At 43.6% G+C, this 24,140-nt stretch overlaps 1 protein-coding gene across 2 annotated transcripts; it reads right to left on the minus strand.

Moving 5' to 3' along the window:
* Positions 1 to 5,368: 5,368 nt before the first annotated feature.
* LOC110538877 (ATP synthase subunit d, mitochondrial) lies at positions 5,369 to 22,376 on the minus strand. 2 transcript variants are annotated; one of them, XM_036939489.1, is made up of 6 exons: positions 22,254 to 22,376; positions 21,349 to 21,484; positions 20,913 to 21,009; positions 10,809 to 10,880; positions 10,282 to 10,344; positions 5,369 to 5,688 (listed from the first exon to the last, which is right to left on the minus strand). In XM_036939489.1, exons 2-6 carry the CDS (start codon positions 21,468 to 21,470, stop codon positions 5,557 to 5,559), a joined length of 486 nt encoding a protein of 161 aa, XP_036795384.1. In that variant the 5' UTR covers positions 21,471 to 21,484; positions 22,254 to 22,376; the 3' UTR covers positions 5,369 to 5,556. The 2 variants fall into 2 exon arrangements, with proteins under 2 accessions (XP_036795384.1, XP_036795385.1); XM_036939490.1 differs by having other exon boundaries at positions 22,259 to 22,279.
* Positions 22,377 to 24,140: the final 1,764 nt, after the last annotated feature.

The raw sequence follows: 24,140 nt of genomic DNA on the forward strand, positions 1-24,140 counted from the left end.
TTATATTCTAATATATTATATTCTAATCTATTATATTCTAATATATTATATTCTAATACATTATATTCTAATATATTATATTCTAATATATTATATTCTAATATATTCTATTCTAATACATTATATTCCAATCTATTGTAATATATTATATTCCATTCTAATATATTATATTCTAATCTATTATATTCTAATATATTATATTCTAATACATTATATTCTAATATATTATATTCTAATATATTATATTCTAATATATTCTATTCTAATACATTATATTCCAATCTATTGTAATATATTATATTCCATTCTAATATATTATATTCTACTATATTCTAATCTATTATATTATACTCTGTTCTATTCTAATCTATTATATTCTAAACTATTCTAATATATTCTGTTCTAATCTATTATATTCTATATGGTTTGTCAGTATGTGTGTGTGTGTGTGTGTGTGTGTGTGTGTGTGTGCGTGCATTAAAGCAGAAGGCCTGTGTCACAAGGGTGGTTCCACATTACTAATGCTATTACTACGATAGCATTATTATATTACTCAATGAATATGCTATTATAAGAGTAGAATCACTGACTGTTACAGAAGAACACTCAATTACAAAACATTTGATAAAAGGAATTATCCTAAATGCCCCAGCCGGAAGCTGCACAGATATAAAAAAAGGCTATTTTTCATTCAGTGTGCACATGAATAAGTGATGTAGTGTCTTAGCTGGAAAGGCCCCTGGATAAAATGTATTTTCACTTTAATAAAATGAATCATATTATAGTACAACATGTAATGCAATATCAGACTGATGACTAGTCAACAACCAGACCTGTGTCCATTAGACAGAAACGGTCTGGTAAACTCCTCCCTCCCTCCCTCCTCACTGGCATTTTCATTGGGGTGTAAAAATCATGCAACAATCGCACCTTTGTTTGTGTCAGATAGAGGAAGAGAGAGTGAGACCATGCGACCCCTATTGTGGCCTAATGTGCGGGCAGAGCCTGGACACACGGTGATGTGCTAACCCCAGAGTCCTCACTGCTGGCTGGGGAGGAAGACTTTTTGGGAATATTCTACTGCTTAAATTGCACCAGGCATGATCAATGAAGCAGAGCTAAAGTATCTGACAGTTAACCAACACTAAGCCAATCATCTGTATTACAGACAAATGCTGCCCCCTGCTGGAAAAATGTATTCATTTATGTTGTAGGAACATAAAGTAAGAATATACAGTAAGAATATACAGTAAGAATATACAGTAAGAACTCACAGTAAGAATATACAGTAAGAACACACAGTAAGAACACACAGTAAGAACACAGTAAGAACACAGTAAGAATATACAGTAAGAACACACAGTAAGAATATACAGTAAGAACACACAGTAAGAATATACAGTAAGAACACACAGTAAGAATATACAGTAAGAACACACAGTAAGAATATACAGTAAGAATATACAGTAAGAACACACAGTAAGAATATACAGTAAGAATATACAGTAAGAAAATACTGTAAGAAAATACAGTAAGAAGACACGCAGTAATAACACAGGAAAGGGAAAACAAGTTATGAATATAATATACAAGTGTTTGTTCCAATTAGTTTCAATGAACATTCTTAACTAAGATCAGTAGGTCCAGGTTTCACTGTGGACAACTTGGTTGATGTGAAACATGGTTCATCTTGACTGAGGGAGTTCAACTGCAACAGTCATTTAATTAGGCCGTATTCGCCCACATCGCTCCTTCACCGTAATACACTGCTGACACTGACTGAATCAAAGGCTTGACTCAACCCAATGCCCAAACCCCCTAACATCAGCAGTCTGCCCAAACCCCTAACATCAGCAGGCAGTCCAGCAGTCTGCCCAAACCCCTAACATCAGCAGTCTGCCCAAACCCCTAACATTAGCAGTCTGCCCAAACCCTTAACATCAGCAGTCTGCCCAAAACCCCTAACATCAGCAGTCTGCCCAAACCCCTAACATCAGCAGTCTGCCCAAACCCCTAACATCAGCAGCAAGTCCAGCAGTCTGCCCAAACCCCTAACATCAGCAGGCAGTCCAGCAGTCTGCCCAAACCCCTAACATCAGCAGTCTGCCCAAACCCCTAACATTAGCAGTCTGCCCAAACCCTTAACATCAGCAGTCTGCCCAAAACCCCTAACATCAGCAGTCTGCCCAAACCCCTAACATCAGCAGTCTGCCCAAACCCCTAACATCAGCAGCAAGTCCAGCAGTCTGCCCAAACCCCTAACATCAGCAGGCAGTCCAGCAGTCTGCCCAAACCCCTAACATCAGCAGTCTGCCCAAACCCCTAACATCAGCAGCAAGTCCAGCAGTCTGCCCAAACCCCTAACATCAGCAGGCAGTCCAGCAGTCTGCCCAAACCCCTAACATTAGCAGCAAGTCCTGCAGTCTGCCCAAACCCCTAACATCAGCAGTCTGCCCAAACCCCTAACATCAGCAGCAAGTCCAGCAGTCTGCCCAAACCCCTAACATCAGCAGCAAGTCCAGCAGTCTGCCCAAACCCCTAACATCAGCAGGCAGTCCAGCAGTCTGCCCAAACACCTAACATCAGCAGGCAGTCCAGCAGTCTGCCCAAACCTCTAACATCAGCAGTCTGCCCAAACCCCTAACATCAGCAGGCAGTCCAGCAGTCTGCCCAAACCCCTAACATCAGCAGCAACTCCAGCAGTCTGACAGAAAACCCAGAATAACACTGAGACCGAGCCTCATGTAGAAGAGGCCCTGGAGACCTCTCAAGTTTCCAACCATGAGATTTATACTGTAGTCATAGCAAAGGAGGAACAATACTGACACACACACACACACACACACACAAAGACTTGGGGTCGTGGCCACAACCATGTGAAGTACAACTGTCCAACTTAAGTCATGATGGATGAGCTACAGACCACTGAGACAACACTAGATCCTCCTACAGTCATCAGAACACTGAGACAACACTAGGTCATCCTATAGTCATCAGACCACTGAGACAACACTGGGTCATCCTATAGTCATCAGAACACTGAGACAACACTAGGTCATCAGAACACTGAGACAACACTGGATCCTCCTATAGTCATCAGACCACTGAGACAACACTGGGTCATCCTATAGTCATCAGACCACTGAGACAACACTGGGTCATCCTATAGTCATCAGAACACTGAGACAACACTAGGTCATCAGAACACTGAGACAACACTGGATCCTCCTATAGTCATCAGAACACTGAGACAACACTAGGTCATCCTATAGTCATCAGACCACTGAGACAACACTGGGTCATCCTATAGTCATCAGAACACTGAGACATCCTATAGTCATCAGAACACTGAGACATCCTATAGTCATCAGAACACTGAGACATCCTATAGTCATCAGAACATTGAGACAACACTGGGTCATCCTATAGTCATCAGAACACTGAGACATCCTATAGTCATCAGAACATTGAGACAACACTGGGTCATCCTATAGTCATCAGAACACTGGGTCATCCTATAGTCATCAGAACACTGAGACATCCTATAGTCATCAGAACACTGAGACATCCTATAGTCATCAGAACATTGAGACAACACTGGGTCATCCTATAGTCATCAGAACACTGAGACAACACTGGGTCATCCTATAGTCATCAGAACACTGAGACATCCTATAGTCATCAGAACACTGAGACATCCTATAGTCATCAGAACACTGAGACATCCTATAGTCATCAGAACACTGAGACATCCTATAGTCATCAGAACATTGAGACAACACTGGGTCATCCTATAGTCATCAGAACACTGAGACAACACTGGGTCATGCTATAGTCATCAGAACACTGAGACAACACTGGATCCTCCTACAGTCATCAGAACACTGAGACAACACTAGATCCTCCTACAGTCATCAGAACACTGAGACAACACTAGGTCATCCTATAGTCATCAGAACACTGAGACAACACTAGGTCATCAGAACACTGAGACAACACTGGATCCTCCTATAGTCATCAGAACACTGAGACAACACTGGGTCATGCTATAGTCATCAGAACACTGAGACAACACTGGATCCTCCTATAGTCATCAGAACACTGAGACAACACTGGGTCATGCTATAGTCATCAGAACACTGAGACAACACTAGGTCATCCTATAGTCATCAGAACACTGAGACAACACTAGGTCATCCTATAGTCATCAGAACACTGAGGCAACACCGGGTCATCCTATAGTCATCAGAACACTGAGACAACACTGGGTCATCCTATAGCCATCAGAACAACAGAGGGGGTTGCCCTGTGCAGAAACAGCATCTAGCCCATACCAGCTTGACACGTCTTGGCTGTGCCCGAAATGGCACCCTATTCCCTATTTAGTGGGATACTTCTCATCAGGACCCACGGGGCTCTGGTCAAGAAGCGTAGGGCACTAGAAAGGGATTAGGATGCCATTTGGTACACATATGTAGATTTGAAAGGATTGAGAAGGTCATGAGAGAATGGGTAGGGGTTGTTTCTGAACTAGGCCCGTCACACCTGAGCAGAAGATCAATGCTACCTACCTACCTACCTGTAGACATGAGAAAACCCAGAGGACAGGAAACCAGACCTCTCCCCATGACTTGCGAGTTGGATTGACACAGACAAGTAATTTAGAGTTTCTCCAAATAAAAGTCGCCAGGGGATGAAACCAGTCCAGTTGTAGGAGGGGAGATATGTGTTCTAATGTATATCAACAGGTTACATCCCAAATAGCACCCTATTCCCTATATAGTGCCCCAGTCAAAAGTAGTGCACTTTATAGGGAAATAGGGTGCCATAGGGTTGTGGTCAAAAGTAGGGCACTGTATCGGGAATAGGGTGCAGTTTGGGACATGCCCATTGTTAGACATTGTCTATATGGTGTCCAACAGTTATACTGTATGTTACAGAACCAACACAAAGCACCAGTAGATTCCCTTCCTCCTTCCCAGGAGATGGTGGGATCTTCTCTGGAGGGAACCGACTTGGACAGGGGAGAGGATTGTCCAACACAAAGCACCAGTAGATTCCCTTCCTCCTTCCCAGGAGATGGTGGGATCTTCTCTGGAGGGAACCGACTTGGACAGGGGAGAGGATTGTCCAACAGAAATGAGCAGCACGTCTGCCGTAGCCTAATAAAACAGTCCTATATTACTGAATCAACACAGAACACCAGGATATTCCCTTACTCTAAACGTCCTAAGTGATTATGGAAAATCCTTTCACACGAGTTGATGAACGAACATAAAAATGTGCCCTTGCAAAATAGGTTTAACTACTATCACCCCTTAAGTCTTTTGTTAAATATACATTGCACAAAATAATGACACAAATCATATTCAATTTCCATAAATGTTTATTTCCATTCAAAGGACCAGATGACCTTTCTCAGTCGCTCAATAACAATAAGCAGTTATTTCACAAACTGTCTGTCGACGAAACAGGACTTGACTTTATACACAGGACACTATACAACCTTTCATCAGAGGAAAGTATAATATTATCTAGGAAGCGCCGGGGGCCAGTTTACAGCTCAGCGATGGGCTTGTGAGGCCAGTACGGGTGCTTCTCCTTGTCCAGCTTGGTCTCAGGGAACGTGTCGTTCAGATCGTCGATGGTCATCTGGTCGAAGGGAATCATGTTCTGGAACTTCTCCAGCTGGAAGAGAGGAAGGTGGATCAACAGAGAGAAGAGAACTACATGTCTCTAAATAGTGGAAGAGAGGAAGGTGGATGAACAGAGAAGAGAACTACGTGTCTCTAAATAGTGGAAGAGAGGAAGGTGGATCAACAGAGAGAAGAAGAGAACTACATGTCTCTATATAGTGGAAGAGAGGAAGGTGGATGAACAGAGAGAACTACATGTCTCTAAATAGTGGAAGAGAGGAAGGTGGATGAACAGAGAGAACTACATGTCTCTATATAGTGGAAGAGAGGAAGGTGGATGAACAGAGAGAACTACATGTCTCTAAATAGTGGAAGAGAGGAAGGTGGATGAACAGAGAGAACTACATGTCTCTATATAGTGGAAGAGAGGAAGGTGGATCAGAGAGAACTACATGTCTCTAAATAGTGGAAGAGAGGAAGGTGGATGAACAGAGAGAACTACATGTCTCTATATAGTGGAAGAGAGGAAGGTGGATGAACAGAGAGAACTACATGTCTCTATATAGTGGAAGAGAGGAAGGTGGATCAGAGAGAACTACATGTCTCTAAATAGTGGAAGAGAGGAAGGTGGATGAACAGAGAGAACTACATGTCTCTATATAGTGGAAGAGAGGAAGGTGGATCAGAGAGAACTACATGTCTCTAAATAGTGGAAGAGAGGAAGGTGGATGAACAGAGAGAACTACATGTCTCTATATAGTGGAAGAGAGGAAGGTGGATCAGAGAGAACTACATGTCTCTATATAGTGGAAGAGAGGAAGGTGGATGAACAGAGAGAACTACATGTCTCTATATAGTGGAAGAGAGGAAGGTGGATCAGAGAGAACTACATGTCTCTATATAGTGGAAGAGAGGAAGGTGGATCAGAGAGAACTACGTGTCTCTATATAGTGGAAGAGAGGAAGGTGGATGAACAGAGAGAACTACGTGTCTCTAAATAGTGGAAGAGAGGAAGGTGGATGAACAGAGAGAAGAAGAGAACTACATGTCTCTATATAGTGGAAGAGAGGAAGGTGGATGAACAGAGAGAACTACATGTCTCTATATAGTGGAAGAGAGGAAGGTGGATGAACAGAGAGAACTACATGTCTCTATATAGTGGAAGACAGGAAGGTGGATGAACAGAGAGAACTACATGTCTCTATATAGTGGAAGAGAGGAAGGTGGATCAGAGAGAACTACATGTCTCTATATAGTGGAAGAGAGGAAGGTGGATCAGAGAGAACTACATGTCTCTATATAGTGGAAGAGAGGAAGGTGGATCAGAGAGAACTACATGTCTCTATATAGTGGAAGAGAGGAAGGTGGATCAGAGAGAACTACATGTCTCTATATAGTGGAAGAGAGGAAGGTGGATGAACAGAGAGAACTACATGTCTCTATATAGTGGAAGAGAGGAAGGTGGATCAGAGAGAACTACATGTCTCTAAATAGTGGAAGAGAGGAAGGTGGATGAACAGAGAGAACTACATGTCTCTATATAGTGGAAGAGAGGAAGGTGGATCAGAGAGAACTACATGTCTCTATATAGTGGAAGAGAGGAAGGTGGATGAACAGAGAGAACTACATGTCTCTATATAGTGGAAGAGAGGAAGGTGGATCAGAGAGAACTACATGTCTCTATATAGTGGAAGAGAGGAAGGTGGATCAGAGAGAACTACATGTCTCTATATAGTGGAAGAGAGGAAGGTGGATCAGAGAGAACTACATGTCTCTATATAGTGGAAGAGAGGAAGGTGGATGAACAGAGAGAACTACATGTCTCTATATAGTGGAAGAGAGGAAGGTGGATCAGAGAGAACTACATGTCTCTATATAGTGGAAGAGAGGAAGGTGGATCAGAGAGAACTACATGTCTCTATATAGTGGAAGAGAGGAAGGTGGATCAGAGAGAACTACATGTCTCTATATAGTGGAAGAGAGGAAGGTGGATCAGAGAGAACTACATGTCTCTAAATAGTGGAAGAGAGGAAGGTGGATGAACAGAGAGAACTACATGTCTCTATATAGTGGAAGAGAGGAAGGTGGATGAACAGAGATAACTACATGTCTCTATATAGTGGAAGAGAGGAAGGTGGATCAGAGAGAACTACATGTCTCTATATAGTGGAAGAGAGGAAGGTGGATCAGAGAGAACTACATGTCTCTATATAGTGGAAGAGAGGAAGGTGGATCAGAGAGAACTACATGTCTCTATATAGTGGAAGAGAGGAAGGTGGATGAACAGAGAGAACTACATGTCTCTATATAGTGGAAGAGAGGAAGGTGGATCAGAGAGAACTACATGTCTCTATATAGTGGAAGAGAGGAAGGTGGATGAACAGAGAGAACTACATGTCTCTATATAGTGGAAGAGAGGAAGGTGGATCAGAGAGAACTACATGTCTCTATATAGTGAAAGAGAGGAAGGTGGATGAACAGAGAGAACTACATGTCTCTATATAGTGGAAGAGAGGAAGGTGGATGAACAGAGAGAACTACATGTCTCTATATAGTGGAAGAGAGGAAGGTGGATCAGAGAGAACTACATGTCTCTATATAGTGGAAGAGAGGAAGGTGGATCAGAGAGAACTACATGTCTCTATATAGTGGAAGAGAGGAAGGTGGATCAGAGAGAACTACATGTCTCTATATAGTGGAAGAGAGGAAGGTGGATGAACAGAGAGAACTACATGTCTCTATATAGTGGAAGAGAGGAAGGTGGATCAGAGAGAACTACATGTCTCTATATAGTGGAAGAGAGGAAGGTGGATCAGAGAGAACTACATGTCTCTATATAGTGGAAGAGAGGAAGGTGGATCAGAGAGAACTACATGTCTCTATATAGTGGAAGAGAGGAAGGTGGATCAGAGAGAACTACATGTCTCTATATAGTGGAAGAGAGGAAGGTGGATCAGAGAGAACTACATGTCTCTATATAGTGGAAGAGAGGAAGGTGGATGAACAGAGAGAACTACGTGTCTCTAAATAGTGGAAGAGAGGAAGGTGGATGAACAGAGAGAACTACATGTCTCTATATAGTGGAAGAGAGGAAGGTGGATGAACAGAGAGAACTACATGTCTCTAAATAGTGGAAGAGAGGAAGGTGGATGAACAGAGAGAACTACATGTCTCTATATAGTGGAAGAGAGGAAGGTGGATCAGAGAGAACTACATGTCTCTATATAGTGGAAGAGAGGAAGGTGGATCAGAGAGAACTACATGTCTCTATATAGTGGAAGAGAGGAAGGTGGATCAGAGAGAACTACATGTCTCTATATAGTGGAAGAGAGGAAGGTGGATCAGAGAGAACTACATGTCTCTATATAGTGGAAGAGAGGAAGGTGGATGAACAGAGAGAACTACATGTCTCTATATAGTGGAAGAGAGGAAGGTGGATCAGAGAGAACTACATGTCTCTATATAGTGGAAGAGAGGAAGGTGGATCAGAGAGAACTACATGTCTCTATATAGTGGAAGAGAGGAAGGTGGATGAACAGAGAGAACTACATGTCTCTAAATAGTGGAAGAGAGGAAGGTGGATGAACAGAGAGAACTACATGTCTCTATATAGTGGAAGAGAGGAAGGTGGATGAACAGAGAGAACTACATGTCTCTATATAGTGGAAGAGAGGAAGGTGGATCAGAGAGAACTACATGTCTCTATATAGTGGAAGAGAGGAAGGTGGATGAACAGAGAGAACTACATGTCTCTAAATAGTGGAAGAGAGGAAGGTGGATGAACAGAGAGAACTACATGTCTCTATATAGTGGAAGAGAGGAAGGTGGATGAACAGAGAGAACTACATGTCTCTAAATAGTGGAAGAGAGGAAGGTGGATGAACAGAGAGAACTACATGTCTCTAAATAGTGGAAGAGAGGAAGGTGGATGAACAGAGAGAAGAGAACTACATGTCTCTATATAGTGGAAGAGAGGAAGGTGGATGAACAGAGAGAACTACATGTCTCTATATAGTGGAAGAGAGGAAGGTGGATCAGAGAGAACTACATGTCTCTATATAGTGGAAGAGAAGGTGGATGAACAGAGAGAACTACATGTCTCTATATAGTGGAAGAGAGGAAGGTGGATGAACAGAGAGAACTACATGTCTCTATATAGTGGAAGAGAGGAAGGTGGATGAACAGAGAGAACTACATGACTCTATATAGTGGAAGAGAGGAAGGTGGATCAGAGAGAACTACATGTCTCTATATAGTGGAAGAGAGGAAGGTGGATGAACAGAGAGAACTACAATACCAGTCAACAGTTTAGACACACCTACTCATTACAGGGTTTATCTTTATTTTTACTATGTTCTACATTGTAGAATAATAGTGAAGACATTAAAACTATGAAATAACACATATGGAATCATGTAGTAACCAAAATAGTGTTTACAATGTAGAAAACAGTAAATATAAAGAAAAACCCTTGAATCAGTAGGTATGTCTAGACTTTTGACTGGTACTGAACATGTCTCTGGAGTTTCTCAGGGGGTCTACTGCTGACTGTGTACTAAAATCCTAAAATATAAAGAGACATTCTAGGGAAATCCAGGTGTAGGGGAGTGTGTGTGTGGTTTGGAGTGGCGTGTGTGTAACCCACCTCCTTCTCATACTGTCCAATACGAGCTTTGGAAGCCTCCACGTAGGCAACAGCAGCTTTGTTCTGAAACGAAGAAGAAATATAACCAATAATAATGGAGGAGGCATCAAGAGCAGTGAGTGATTTGCATAATGAGGCTCTTGAAATGGAACTCTGAGCTCATTCATCACCTCTTCCTCCAGGACAGAGAACAATACAACATAACAGTCTGTGTCAATGTGCCACAATACACATTTAATGTTTTATTAATTAGCTAGCTACTGTAATATTAATACAGGAATGAGGTGGAGCACAGTGAAGAGTCATTCTGAATCACTACAGCAGAGCAGTGACGAGTCATTCTGAATCACTAGAGCAGTGACGAGTCATTCTGAATCACTAGAGCAGTGAAGAGTCATTCTGAATCACTAGAGCAGTGAAGAGTCATTCTGAATCACTAGAGCAGTGAAGAGTCATTCTGAATTACTACAGCAGAGCAGTGAAGAGTCATTCTGCAAAGTAACTTTTAACCCCGAGCTACTACTCACCGCCTCGGCCTCCTGTGTGTTGATGGCGGCTGTGGCTGTGTCCTTGGGCTCAGGGATGGTCAGGGCTGAGAACTGAGGAGGATAGGAGATGGGTGAGATGAGGGAGACAGGAGATGGAGAGAGGGGTGAGATGAGGACAGGAGATGGAGAGAGGGGTGAGATGAGGACAGGGGGTGAGATGAGGACAGGGGGTAAGATGAGGACAGGGGGTGAGATGAGGACAGGGGGTGAGATGAGGACAGGGGGTGAGATGAGGACAGGGGGTGAGATGAGGACAGGGGGTGAGATGAGGACAGGGGGTGAGATGAGGACAGGGGGTGAGATGAGGACAGGGGGTGAGATGAGGACAGGGGGTGAGATGAGGACAGGGGGTGAGATGAGGACAGGGGGTGAGATGAGGACAGGGGGTGAGATGAGGACAGGGGGTGAGATGAGGACAGGGGGTGAGATGAGGACAGGGGGTGAGATGAGGACAGGGGGTGAGATGAGGAGAGGGGAGAGATGAGGACAAGAAATAGAACAGATCAATATTAACTGTTAAGCACTTTGGGATAAAAGTTGTTGTAAAAAGGGCTTTATAAATGATACCACCATCACAATACCACCGTCACAATACCACCGTCCCAATACCACCGTCCCAATACCACCGTCACAAAACCACCGTCCCAATACCACCGTCACAATACCACCGTCACAATACCACCGTCACAATACCACCGTCACAATACCACCGTCACAATACCACCGTCACAATACCACCGTCACAATACCACCGTCCCAATACCACCGTCACAATACCACCGTCACAATACCACCGTCACAAAACCACCGTCACAAAACCACCGTCACAATACCACCGTCACAATACCACCGTCCCAATACCACCGTCACAAAACCACCGTCCCAATACCACCGTCACAATACCACCGTCCCAATACAACCGTCCCAATACCACCGTCACAATACCACCGTCCCAATACAACCGTCCCAATACCACCGTCACAATACCAATACCACCATCACAATACCACCATCACAATACCACCATCACAATACCAATACCACCATCACAATACCACCATCACAATACCACCATCACAATACCAATACCACCATCACAATACCACCGTCACAATACCACCGTCACAATACGTCACAATACCACCGTCACAATACCACCGTCACAATACCACCGTCACAATACCACCGTCACAATACCACCGTCACAATACCACCACCACAATACCACCACCGTCACAATACCACCATCACAATACCAATACCACCATCACAATACCACCGTCACAATACCACCATCACAATACCACCATCACAATACCACCATCACAATACCAATACCACCGTCACAATACCACCGTCACAATACAACCGTCACAATACCACCACCACCACAATACCACCACCACAATACCACCACCACCACAATACCACCACCACAATACCACCACCACAATACCACCATCACAATACCACCATCACAATACCACCATCACAATACCACCATCCCAATACCACCATCACAATACCACCATCCCAATACCACCATCCCAATACCACCATCCCAATGCCACCATCACAATGCCACCATCACAATACCACCATCACAATACCACCATCACAATACCAATACCACCATCACAATACCAATACCACCATCCCAATACCAATACCACCATCACAATACCACCATCCCAATACCAATACCACCATCACAATACCACCATCACAATACCAATACCACCATCACAATACCACTACCACCATCACAATACCACCATCACAATACCACCATCACCATCACAATACCACCGTCCCAATACCACCGTCCCAATATCACCGTCACAATACCAATACCACCATCACAATACTAATACCACCATCACAATACCACCATCACAATACCAATACCACCATCACAATACCACCATCCCAATACCAATACCACCATCACAATACCACAATACCACAATCACAATACCACAATCCCAATACCACCATCCCAATACCACCATCCCAATACCACCATCCCAATACCACCATCCCAATACCACCATCCCAATACCACCATCCCAATACCAATACCACCATCACAATACCACCATCACAATACCAATACCACCATCACAATACCAATACCACCATCACAATACCAATACCACCATCACAATACCACCATCACAATACCAATACCACCCTCACAATACCACCATTACAATACCACCATCCCAATACCACCATCACAATACCACCATCACAATACCACCATCACAATACAACCATCACAATACCACCGTCACAATACCACCATCACAATACCACCATCACAATACCACCATCACAGATGTTCCTTGGCAAAAAAGACCAAACGAAGCAGACTGAACTCTACGGTCCTTTAAAACCGACAGAATCCAAATTATTATTGTGTGTTACAGTTTGAATAATAAACAAATGTGACTCTGGCTGACAACACGAGGCGACATTAGGACTGTTTTCCTCCAGAAACGTCTGGCTGACAACATGAGGCGACATTAGGACTGTTTTCCTCCAGAAACGTCTGGCTGACAACATGAGGCGATATTAGGACTGTTTTCCTCCAGAAACGTCTGGCTGACAACATGAGGCGACATTAGGACTGTTTTCCTCCAGAAACGTCTGGCTGACAACATGAGGCGATATTAGGACTGTTTTCCTCCAGAAACGTCTGGCTGACAACATGAGGCGACATTAGGACTGTTTTCCTCCAGAAACGTCTGGCTGACAACATGAGGCGACATTAGGACTGTTTTCCTCAAGAAACGTCTGGCTGACAACATGAGGCGACATTAGGACTGTTTTCCTCCAGAAACGTCTGGCTGACAACATGAGGCGACATTAGGACTGTTTTCCTCCAGAAACGTCTGGCTGACAACATGAGGCGACATTAGGACTGTTTTCCTCCAGAAACGTCTGGCTGACAACATGAGGCGATATTAGGACTGTTTTCCTCCAGAAACGTCTGGCTGACAACATGAGGCGACATTAGGACTGTTTTCCTCCAGAAACGTCTGGCTGACAACATGAGGCGATATTAGGACTGTTTTCCTCCAGAAACGTCTGGCTGACAACATGAGGCGACATTAGGACTGTTTTCCTCCAGAAACGTCTGGCTGACAACATGAGGCGACATTAGGACTGTTTTCCTCCAGAAACGTCTGGCTGACAACATGAGGCGACATTAGGACTGTTTTCCTCCAGAAACGTCTGGCTGACAACATGAGGCGATATTAGGACTGTTTTCCTCCAGAAACGTCTGGCTGACAACATGAGGCGACATTAGGACTGTTTTCCTCCAGAAACGTCTGGCTGACAACATGAGGCGATATTAGGACTGTTTTCCTCCAGAAACGTCTGGCTGACAACATGAGGCGACATTAGGACTGTTTTCCTCCAGAAACGTCTGGCTGACAACATGAGGCGACATTAGGACTGTTTTCCTCAAGAAACGTCTGGCTGACAACATGAGGCGACATTAGGACTGTTTTCCTCCAGAAACGTCTGGCTGACAACATGAGGCGACATTAGGACTGTTTTCCTCCAGAAACGTCTGGCTGACAACATGAGGCGACATTAGGACTGTTTTCCTCCAGAAACGTCTGGCTGACAACATGAGGCGACATTAGGACTGTTTTCCTCAAGAAACGTCTGGCTGACAACATGAGGCGACATTAGGACTGTTTTCCTCCAGAAACGTCTGGCTGACAACATGAGGCGACATTAGGACTGTTTTCCTCCAGAAACGTCTGGCTGACAACATGAGGCGACATTAGGACTGTTTTCCTCCAGAAACGTCTGGCTGACAACATGAGGCGACATTAGGACTGTTTTCCTCAAGAAACGTCTGGCTGACAACATGAGGCGACATTAGGACTGTTTTCCTCCAGAAACGTCTGGCTGACAACATGAGGCGACATTAGGACTGTTTTCCTCCAGAAACGTCTGGCTGACAACATGAGGCGACATTAGGACTGTTTTCCTCAAGAAACGTCTGGCTGACAACATGAGGCGACATTAGGACTGTTTTCCTCCAGAAACGTCTGGCTGACAACATGAGGCGACATTAGGACTGTTTTCCTCCAGAAACGTCTGGCTGACAACATGAGGCGACATTAGGACTGTTTTCCTCAGGAAACGTCTGGCTGACAACATGAGGCGACATTAGGACTGTTTTCCTCAGGAAACGTCTGGCTGACAACATGAGGCGACATTAGGACTGTTTTCCTCAAGAAACGTCTGGCTGACAACATGAGGCGACATTAGGACTGTTTTCCTCCAGAAACGTCTGGCTGACAACATGAGGCGACATTAGGACTGTTTTCCTCAAGAAACTGAATCCACATGACATTACCAGACTAATATTGTTGTGACTGAACCAGTGTTACAGTACCACACAGTGGACAGGATACTACATACCAGATGACTGAACCAGTACCACACAGTGGACAGGATACTACATACCAGATGACTGAACCAGTGTTACAGTACCACACAGTGGACAGGATACTACATACCAGATGACTGAACCAGTACCACACAGTGGACAGGATACTACATACCAGATGACTGAACCAGTACCACACAGTGGACAGGATACTACATACCAGATGACTGAACCAGTGTTACAGTACCACACAGTGGACAGGATACTACATACCAGATGACTGAACCAGTGTTACATGACCACACAGTGGACAGGATACTACATACCAGATGACTGAACCAGTGTTACAGTACCACACAGTGGAGAGAATACTACATACCAGATGACTGAACCAGTGTTACATGACCACACAGTGGACAGGATACTATATACCAGATGACTGAACCAGTGTTACAGTACCACACAGTGGACAGGATACTACATACCAGATGACTGAACCAGTGTTACATGACCACACAGTGGACAGGATACTACATACCAGATGACTGAACCAGTACCACACAGTGGACAGGATACTACATACCAGATGACTGAACCAGTGTTACAGTACCACACAGTGGACAGGATACTACATACCAGATGACTGAACCAGTGTTACAGTACCACACAGTGGACAGGATACTACATACCAGATGACTGAACCAGTGTTACAGTACTACACAGTGGACAGGATACTACATACCAGATGACTGAACCAGTGTTACAGTACTACACAGTGGACAGGATACTACATACCAGATGACTGAACCAGTGTTACAGTACCACACAGTGGACAGGATACTACATACCAGATGACTGAACCAGTACCACACAGTGGACAGGATACTACATACCAGATGACTGAACCAGTACCACACAGTGGACAGGATACTACATACCAGATGACTGAACCAGTGTTACAGTACCACACAGTGGACAGGATACTACATACCAGATGACTGAACCAGTGTTACAGTACCACACAGTGGACAGGATACTACATACCAGATGACTGAACCAGTGTTACAGTACCACACAGTGGACAGGATACTACATACCAGATGACTGAACCAGTGTTACAGTACCACACAGTGGACAGGATACTATATACCAGATGACTGAACCAGTGTTACAGTACCACACAGTGGACAGGATACTATATACCAGATGACTGAACCAGTACCACACAGTGGACAGGATACTACATACCAGATGACTGAACCAGTGTTACAGTACCACACAGTGGACAGGATACTATATACCAGATGACTGAACCAGTGTTACAGTACCACACAGTGGACAGGATACTACATACCAGATGACTGAACCAGTACCACACAGTGGACAGGATACTACATACCAGATGACTGAACCAGTGTTACAGTACCACACAGTAGACAGGATACTACATACCAGATGACTGAACCAGTACCACACAGTGGACAGGATACTACATACCAGATGACTGAACCAGTGTTACAGTACCACACAGTGGACAGGATACTACATACCAGATGACTGAACCAGTGTTACAGTACTACACAGTGGACAGGATACTACATACCAGATGACTGAACCAGTGTTACAGTACCACACAGTGGACAGGATACTACATACCAGATGACTGAACCAGTGTTACAGTACCACACAGTGGACAGGATACTACATACCAGATGACTGAACCAGTGTTACAGTACCACACAGTGGACAGGATACTACATACCAGATGACTGAACCAGTGTTACAGTACCACACAGTGGACAGGATACTACATACCAGATGACTGAACCAGTGTTACAGTACCACACAGTGGACAGGATACTACATACCAGATGACTGAACCAGTGTTACAGTACCACACAGTGGACAGGATACTACATACCAGATGACTGAACCAGTGTTACAGTACCACACAGTGGACAGGATACTACATACCAGATGACTGAACCAGTGTTACAGTACCACACAGTGGACAGGATACTACATACCAGATGACTGAACCAGTGTTACAGTACCACACAGTGGACAGGATACTACATACCAGATGACTGAACCAGTACCACACAGTGGACAGGATACTACATACCAGATGACTGAACCAATACCACACAGTGGACAGGATACTACATACCAGATGACTGAACCAGTGTTACAGTACCACACAGTGGACAGGATACTACATACCAGATGACTGAACCAGTGTTACAGTACCACACAGTGGACAGGATACTACATACCAGATGACTGAACCAGTGTTACATGACCACACAGTGGACAGGATACTACATACCAGATGACTGAACCAGTGTTACAGTACCACACAGTGGACAGGATACTACATACCAGATGACTGAACCAGTGTTACAGTACCACACAGTGGACAGGATACTACATACCAGATGACTGAACCAGTACCACACAGTGGACAGGATACTACATACCAGATGACTGAACCAGTGTTACAGTACCACACAGTAGACAGGATACTACATACCAGATGACTGAACCAGTGTTACAGTACCACACAGTGGACAGGATACTACATACCAGATGACTGAACCAGTGTTACAGTACTACACAGTGGACAGGATACTACATACCAGATGACTGAACCAGTGTTACAGTACCACACAGTGGACAGGATACTACATACCAGATGACTGAACCAGTACCACACAGTGGACAGGATACTACATACCAGATGACTGAACCAGTGTTACAGTACCACACAGTAGACAGGATACTACATACCAGATGACTGAACCAGTGTTACAGTACCACACAGTGGACAGGATACTACATACCAGATGACTGAACCAGTGTTACAGTACTACACAGTGGACAGGATACTACATACCAGATGACTGAACCAGTGTTACAGTACCACACAGTGGACAGGATACTACATACCAGATGACTGAACCAGTACCACACAGTGGACAGGATACTACATACCAGATGACTGAACCAGTGTTACAGTACCACACAGTGGACAGGATACTACATACCAGATGACTGAACCAGTACCACACAGTGGACAGGATACTACATACCAGATGACTGAACCAGTGTTACAGTACCACACAGTGGACAGGATACTACATACCAGATGACTGAACCAGTACCACACAGTGGACAGGATACTACATACCAGATGACTGAACCAGTGTTACAGTACCACACAGTGGACAGGATACTACATACCAGATGACTGAACCAGTGTTACAGTACCACACAGTGGACAGGATACTACATACCAGATGACTGAACCAGTACCACACAGTGGACAGGATACTACATACCAGATGACTGAACCAGTGTTACAGTACCACACAGTAGACAGAATACTACATACCAGATGACTGAACCAGTACCACACAGTGGACAGGATACTACATACCAGATGACTGAACCAGTGTTACAGTACCACACAGTGGACAGGATACTACATACCAGATGACTGAACCAGTACCACACAGTGGACAGGATACTACATACCAGATGACTGACCCAGTGTTACATGACCACACAGTGGACAGGATACTACATACCAGATGACTGAACCAGTGTTACAGTACCACACAGTGGACAGGATACTACATACCAGATGACTGAACCAGTGTTACATGACCACACAGTGGACAGGATACTATATACCAGATGACTGAACCAGTACCACACAGTGGACAGGATACTACATACCAGATGACTGAACCAGTGTTACAGTACCACACAGTGGACAGGATACTACATACCAGATGACTGAACCAGTGTTACAGTACCACACAGTGGACAGGATACTACATACCAGATGACTGAACCAGTGTTACAGTACCACACAGTGGACAGGATACTACATACCAGATGACTGAACCAGTGTTACAGTACCACACAGTGGACAGGATACTACATACCAGATGACTGAACCAGTACCACACAGTGGACAGGATACTACATACCAGATGACTGAACCAGTGTTACAGTACCACACAGTGGACAGGATACTACATACCAGATGACTGAACCAGTGTTACAGTACCACACAGTGGACAGGATACTACATACCAGATGACTGAACCAGTACCACACAGTGGACAGGATACTACATACCAGATGACTGAACCAGTGTTACAGTACCACACAGTGGACAGGATACTACATACCAGATGACTGAACCAGTACCACACAGTGGACAGGATACTACATACCAGATGACTGAACCAGTGTTACAGTACCACACAGTGGACAGGATACTACATACCAGATGACTGAACCAGTACCACACAGTGGACAGGATACTACATACCAGATGACTGAACCAGTACCACACAGTGGACAGGATACTACATACCAGATGACTGAACCAGTGTTACAGTACCACACAGTAGACAGGATACTACATACCAGATGACTGAACCAGTGTTACAGTACCACACAGTGGACAGGATACTACATACCAGATGACTGAACCAGTACCACACAGTGGACAGGATACTACATACCAGATGACTGAACCAGTGTTACAGTACCACACAGTGGACAGGATACTACATACCAGATGACTGAACCAGTGTTACAGTACCACACAGTGGACAGGATACTACATACCAGATGACTGAACCAGTGTTACAGTACCACACAGTGGACAGGATACTACATACCAGATGACTGAACCAGTGTTACAGTACCACACAGTGGACAGGATACTACATACCAGATGACTGAACCAGTGTTACAGTACCACACAGTGGACAGGATACTACATACCAGATGACTGAACCAGACTAATATGCTGAACAAAAATAGAATCTCAACATGTAAAGTGCTGGTCCTATGTTTCATGAGCTGAAATAAAAGATCACCTAACATTTTCTGTACGCAAAATGTTTTCTGCATTCCTGTTACTGATTAATTCTTCTTTGCCAAGATACTTAATCCACCTGACAGGTGTGGCATATCAAAAAGCTGATTGAACAGCATGATGATTTCACAGGTGCACCTTGTACTGGGGACAATAAAAGGCCACTCTAAAATGTGCAGTTGTCACACAATGCCACAGATGTCTCAAGTTGAGGGAGTGTGCAATTGACATGCTGACTACAGGAATGTCCACCAGAACTGTTGCCAGATAATTAAATTGTCATTTCTATACCATAGAGCCTACAGCATTTGTTATTTTTGGCAGTACATCCAACCGGCCTCACAAACACAGACCATGTGTAACCACGGCAGCCCAGGACGTCCACATCAGGCTTCTTCCCCTGCGGGATTGTCTGAGAACTGCCAACCAGACAGCTGATGAAACCGAGCAGCATTTCTGTCTATAATAAAGCCCCTTTGTGGGGAAAAACTCATTCTGATTGGCTGGGTCTTGCCCCCCAGTGGGTGGGCCTATGCCCTCAGGCCCACCCATGGCTGTGCCCCTGGCCAGTCATGTGAAATCCATTGATTAGGGGCTAATTCATTAATTTTAATTGACTGACTTCCTTATATGAACTGTAACTCAGTAAATTGGTTAACATTTTGCATGGAACGTTTAGATTTTTGTTCAGTGTAGTTAAGTGTGTAACTTTATTTTCCCCCAGATAGAGCTCATATGAAACTCATCACAGGCCTTAGGATCTCACCTTGGATTCAAACTCAGCCACCATGCCGGCTCTGGCCACATTGGTCTTATAGAAGCTCCAGTCGATGGTAACAGGCTTCTCTGGCAGAGAGGACAGCCTGTAGACAGAGCCATCAACAACAGCTCATTGATGTCACTTATAAAACAAATCATTATGGGAATGAGATTGTGGAGATTTTCATTTACAGTAGCATGCATGTACGAGACCCACTCACTTTGCAGCAACCTGTGTGTCTTGGTTGACAATACTTTGTAATTCAATTCCAACTACACACCTTTCACATAGGCATACAAAAAGCTAGATGGGAGAGTCCTAAAATGGTTTTACTCATTTTCCCATTGACATCAATGCAAGTGAAAGTTTTACCTCTATTGGCTGGCTCTGAAGTGCTAGTCATGAACTAGGCCTAAATGTTAACTCTGGGTAGGCTACGTACTTGGCACCGATGGCGTCTGAGCGCGTCTTGAGGTTGTTGAACATGGCCCTCTGGTTGGGGGGAACCCTCTCAGCAAAAGCCAACCAGTCAATGGCTTTCAATGCTGCACGTTTCCCAGCCATCTTTCTGTCTGTGTCTGTCAAAGATTGGAAAAAGGGTCAATAAAAGTCCTTCAATATAGCTGCTAAAACCCACAAGAGATACAGATCATAACATGGAAGAAGAAAACCGTTAGACACTTGAGGGGATGGATCGTACATGCATGTTCTACTGCACGCCAATGCATAGCCACACCGATCAGGCAGGTTGCGGTCACACACAGGTGACAATTTGACTGGCAGTGCACTGAGATTAGAAACTAGCTAGCCTGACTCTTCGACAACACAGTCATGTAGTGGCTATTGTTAGAGATGTAGCTATTATCTAACTGATCTGAGTCCTAACCAACACAAAAAAAAGCCAACAGAAGTTCTGACAGCGCCAAACTCATGTTTGCTGACAGATGGCAAGCTGGTTAACGTTTTAGCCAAGTTAGCTCTCAAGCTACTAAACTAGGCTAACTAACAAATAGTCGTTAGCTTTGCCTAGCTACTACAATCCAACAATGTAGCTAAGTGGATATTTTATATTTAGCTATATCATCTTATATAGTTATATTTTAGACATACAAAATCCTATTTTACGTTCAAAGAGCAAGAGTCCGCTGAAGGTCTAGCAGTTAGCTAGTTAGTTGACTAGCCAACACTGCAAGGTCAGAGCCCAGCTGCGGTGGATATCAACCAATCGTCCACCAAACAGAATTAAAGTTTTTTTTAAATATCAAACTTTATCATCTGTCCCAATAGAATATACGTTGCAAACATTAAAATATCGACGTTTAGATGCCATTTGAAGATAGATCATACCGTACAGTGGACAAGTTGTTCCAAATGTGAAGATGGTTCACCGGACACGGAAGTGACAGATATAATCTCGATGGGAAACTACACCGTGGATTTGGGTTGCTGCCGCCTGCTGGCGTATTGCACTCATTACACAGCAGATTGATCAGAACAGAACATATATATATATATATATATATATATATATATATATATATATATATATATATTTTAAAGATCATTTTTGAAATAGTGTTTCCATCTCTAAGATTGTACCTGTCACCACTTTCTGACAGAAGTATGGCAGTTATCCTATCTGGAAGAGGCAGAGTTGTATTTGCTTAGTCAAGAATTACCCTATTGGCCTGCTGCGTAGGGAGTTTGCTTTTCAAGCCAGCGACCCAGGTCCGTGCTTCATGTAGACTTACCCTGGCGTGATGTTTTGAGAACCGCACAAATCTCTCTCCGACAAGGTCACTTTTAACACTAATTATCATAACGAATTTATTAGAGGAAATTGAGGTGAATATATTGCTAAAACTCACCTTATCCAAGAGAGAATTACACGGCTATCAAAACATCACGCATAAGTAAAGCCTACACCAAACACACAATTAATACAACATTTTTGTAAAATTCCCAATGTGAAAAATGAATGGCGTAAAAACCATTGGAACCATTTTTATGGGTATTGTGACGCGTCCACTGTGCTGGACGGATTTATGACATGGAATCGTCAACCCTGTTATGGTCAAACCAGTTAGTTTATTTATTATGACGCGTCCACTGTGCCGGACGGATTTATGGAGTGCAGGAGTACTGTGTACGGGATTTATGGCTGATTTAACATGAAATCGTCAACCCTGTTATGGTCAAACCATGTTACTTTATTTGGCACATAATAGGCACTATGGATTTTTATTATTATTTATTTAACCTCTTGAGATGGGAGAACATGCTTATTAAGTTGAACATGTACTCTTCATGACAGAATGTAAAACAATGAGGTGAAATCAAACAGTTTTTTCCCCCACCCAGTTTCACTACCCAAAAGGGACTTAATGTGGTGGAACAAGCCATGTGATTGGCTAATATCATGAAAGTGAAGGTGCGTTTGTAGCCTACTAACAAAATGGCGCACATTTCTTGGCAACATTAGAAGTCAGATAAATGTGTTGATTTGAAGGAAACGAGTCATTTTAATGCTAAAAAAGAAACAACCTGTCCCTCATTTTAAAGGTCAACCCTGTTACCTGATGTGAACTACAGATTATTATCCATTATGTTAACCAGCAGGGCTGACAACTTTTGAAAAAAGATTGAAGTGAGATTTGCTATGTGAATTTCATTGCCCCCTGGCACAATCCCTAGATTAATTTACTGTTTTAAAGCTAATTTCCTCCAATTCTGCGTATGTATTTTGACATGGTTTAGGCTTGTGACCAGGATGGAACATTTGGTGTATTCAGGATGCTTGGAAAATTAAATAAACTCAAAATTCGACAACTTTGTTACTTTGAGATTTTTTTTTTTGGGGGGGGGGGGGGGGGGGGGGGTGAAATTTAAAGTATGCTAATATTTTTGTTGTTCTTATTTTTGTTGTTGGTTTTCCACTTTATTCAGACAGTAATGAAATAAGATAGGGAGACAGGCAAATGCTAGAAACAGTGGGAAGGCTGGAAGCAGGGATTGGTCTCTGTTCTCAGGTGGAAAGTTGTATGTGACAAGTGCCGGGGACACCAAGGCTGCACAGGAAGTTGTCATATTAATGGTTGATGGCAGTGGGTAACCAAATCATAGATTGCGGTCTGCTTGTCCATAGACTGTTTTCAAGGTAAAGACACAAACATTTTATATTTTGTAATTTGGGTGAACTATATGCTTAAAATAGGGCTGGAAGAAAGTCATGCT

This window comes from Oncorhynchus mykiss, chromosome 12, assembly GCF_013265735.2.
Source record: "Oncorhynchus mykiss isolate Arlee chromosome 12, USDA_OmykA_1.1, whole genome shotgun sequence".
In the NCBI taxonomy this organism is placed as follows: Eukaryota; Metazoa; Chordata; class Actinopteri; order Salmoniformes; family Salmonidae; genus Oncorhynchus; species Oncorhynchus mykiss.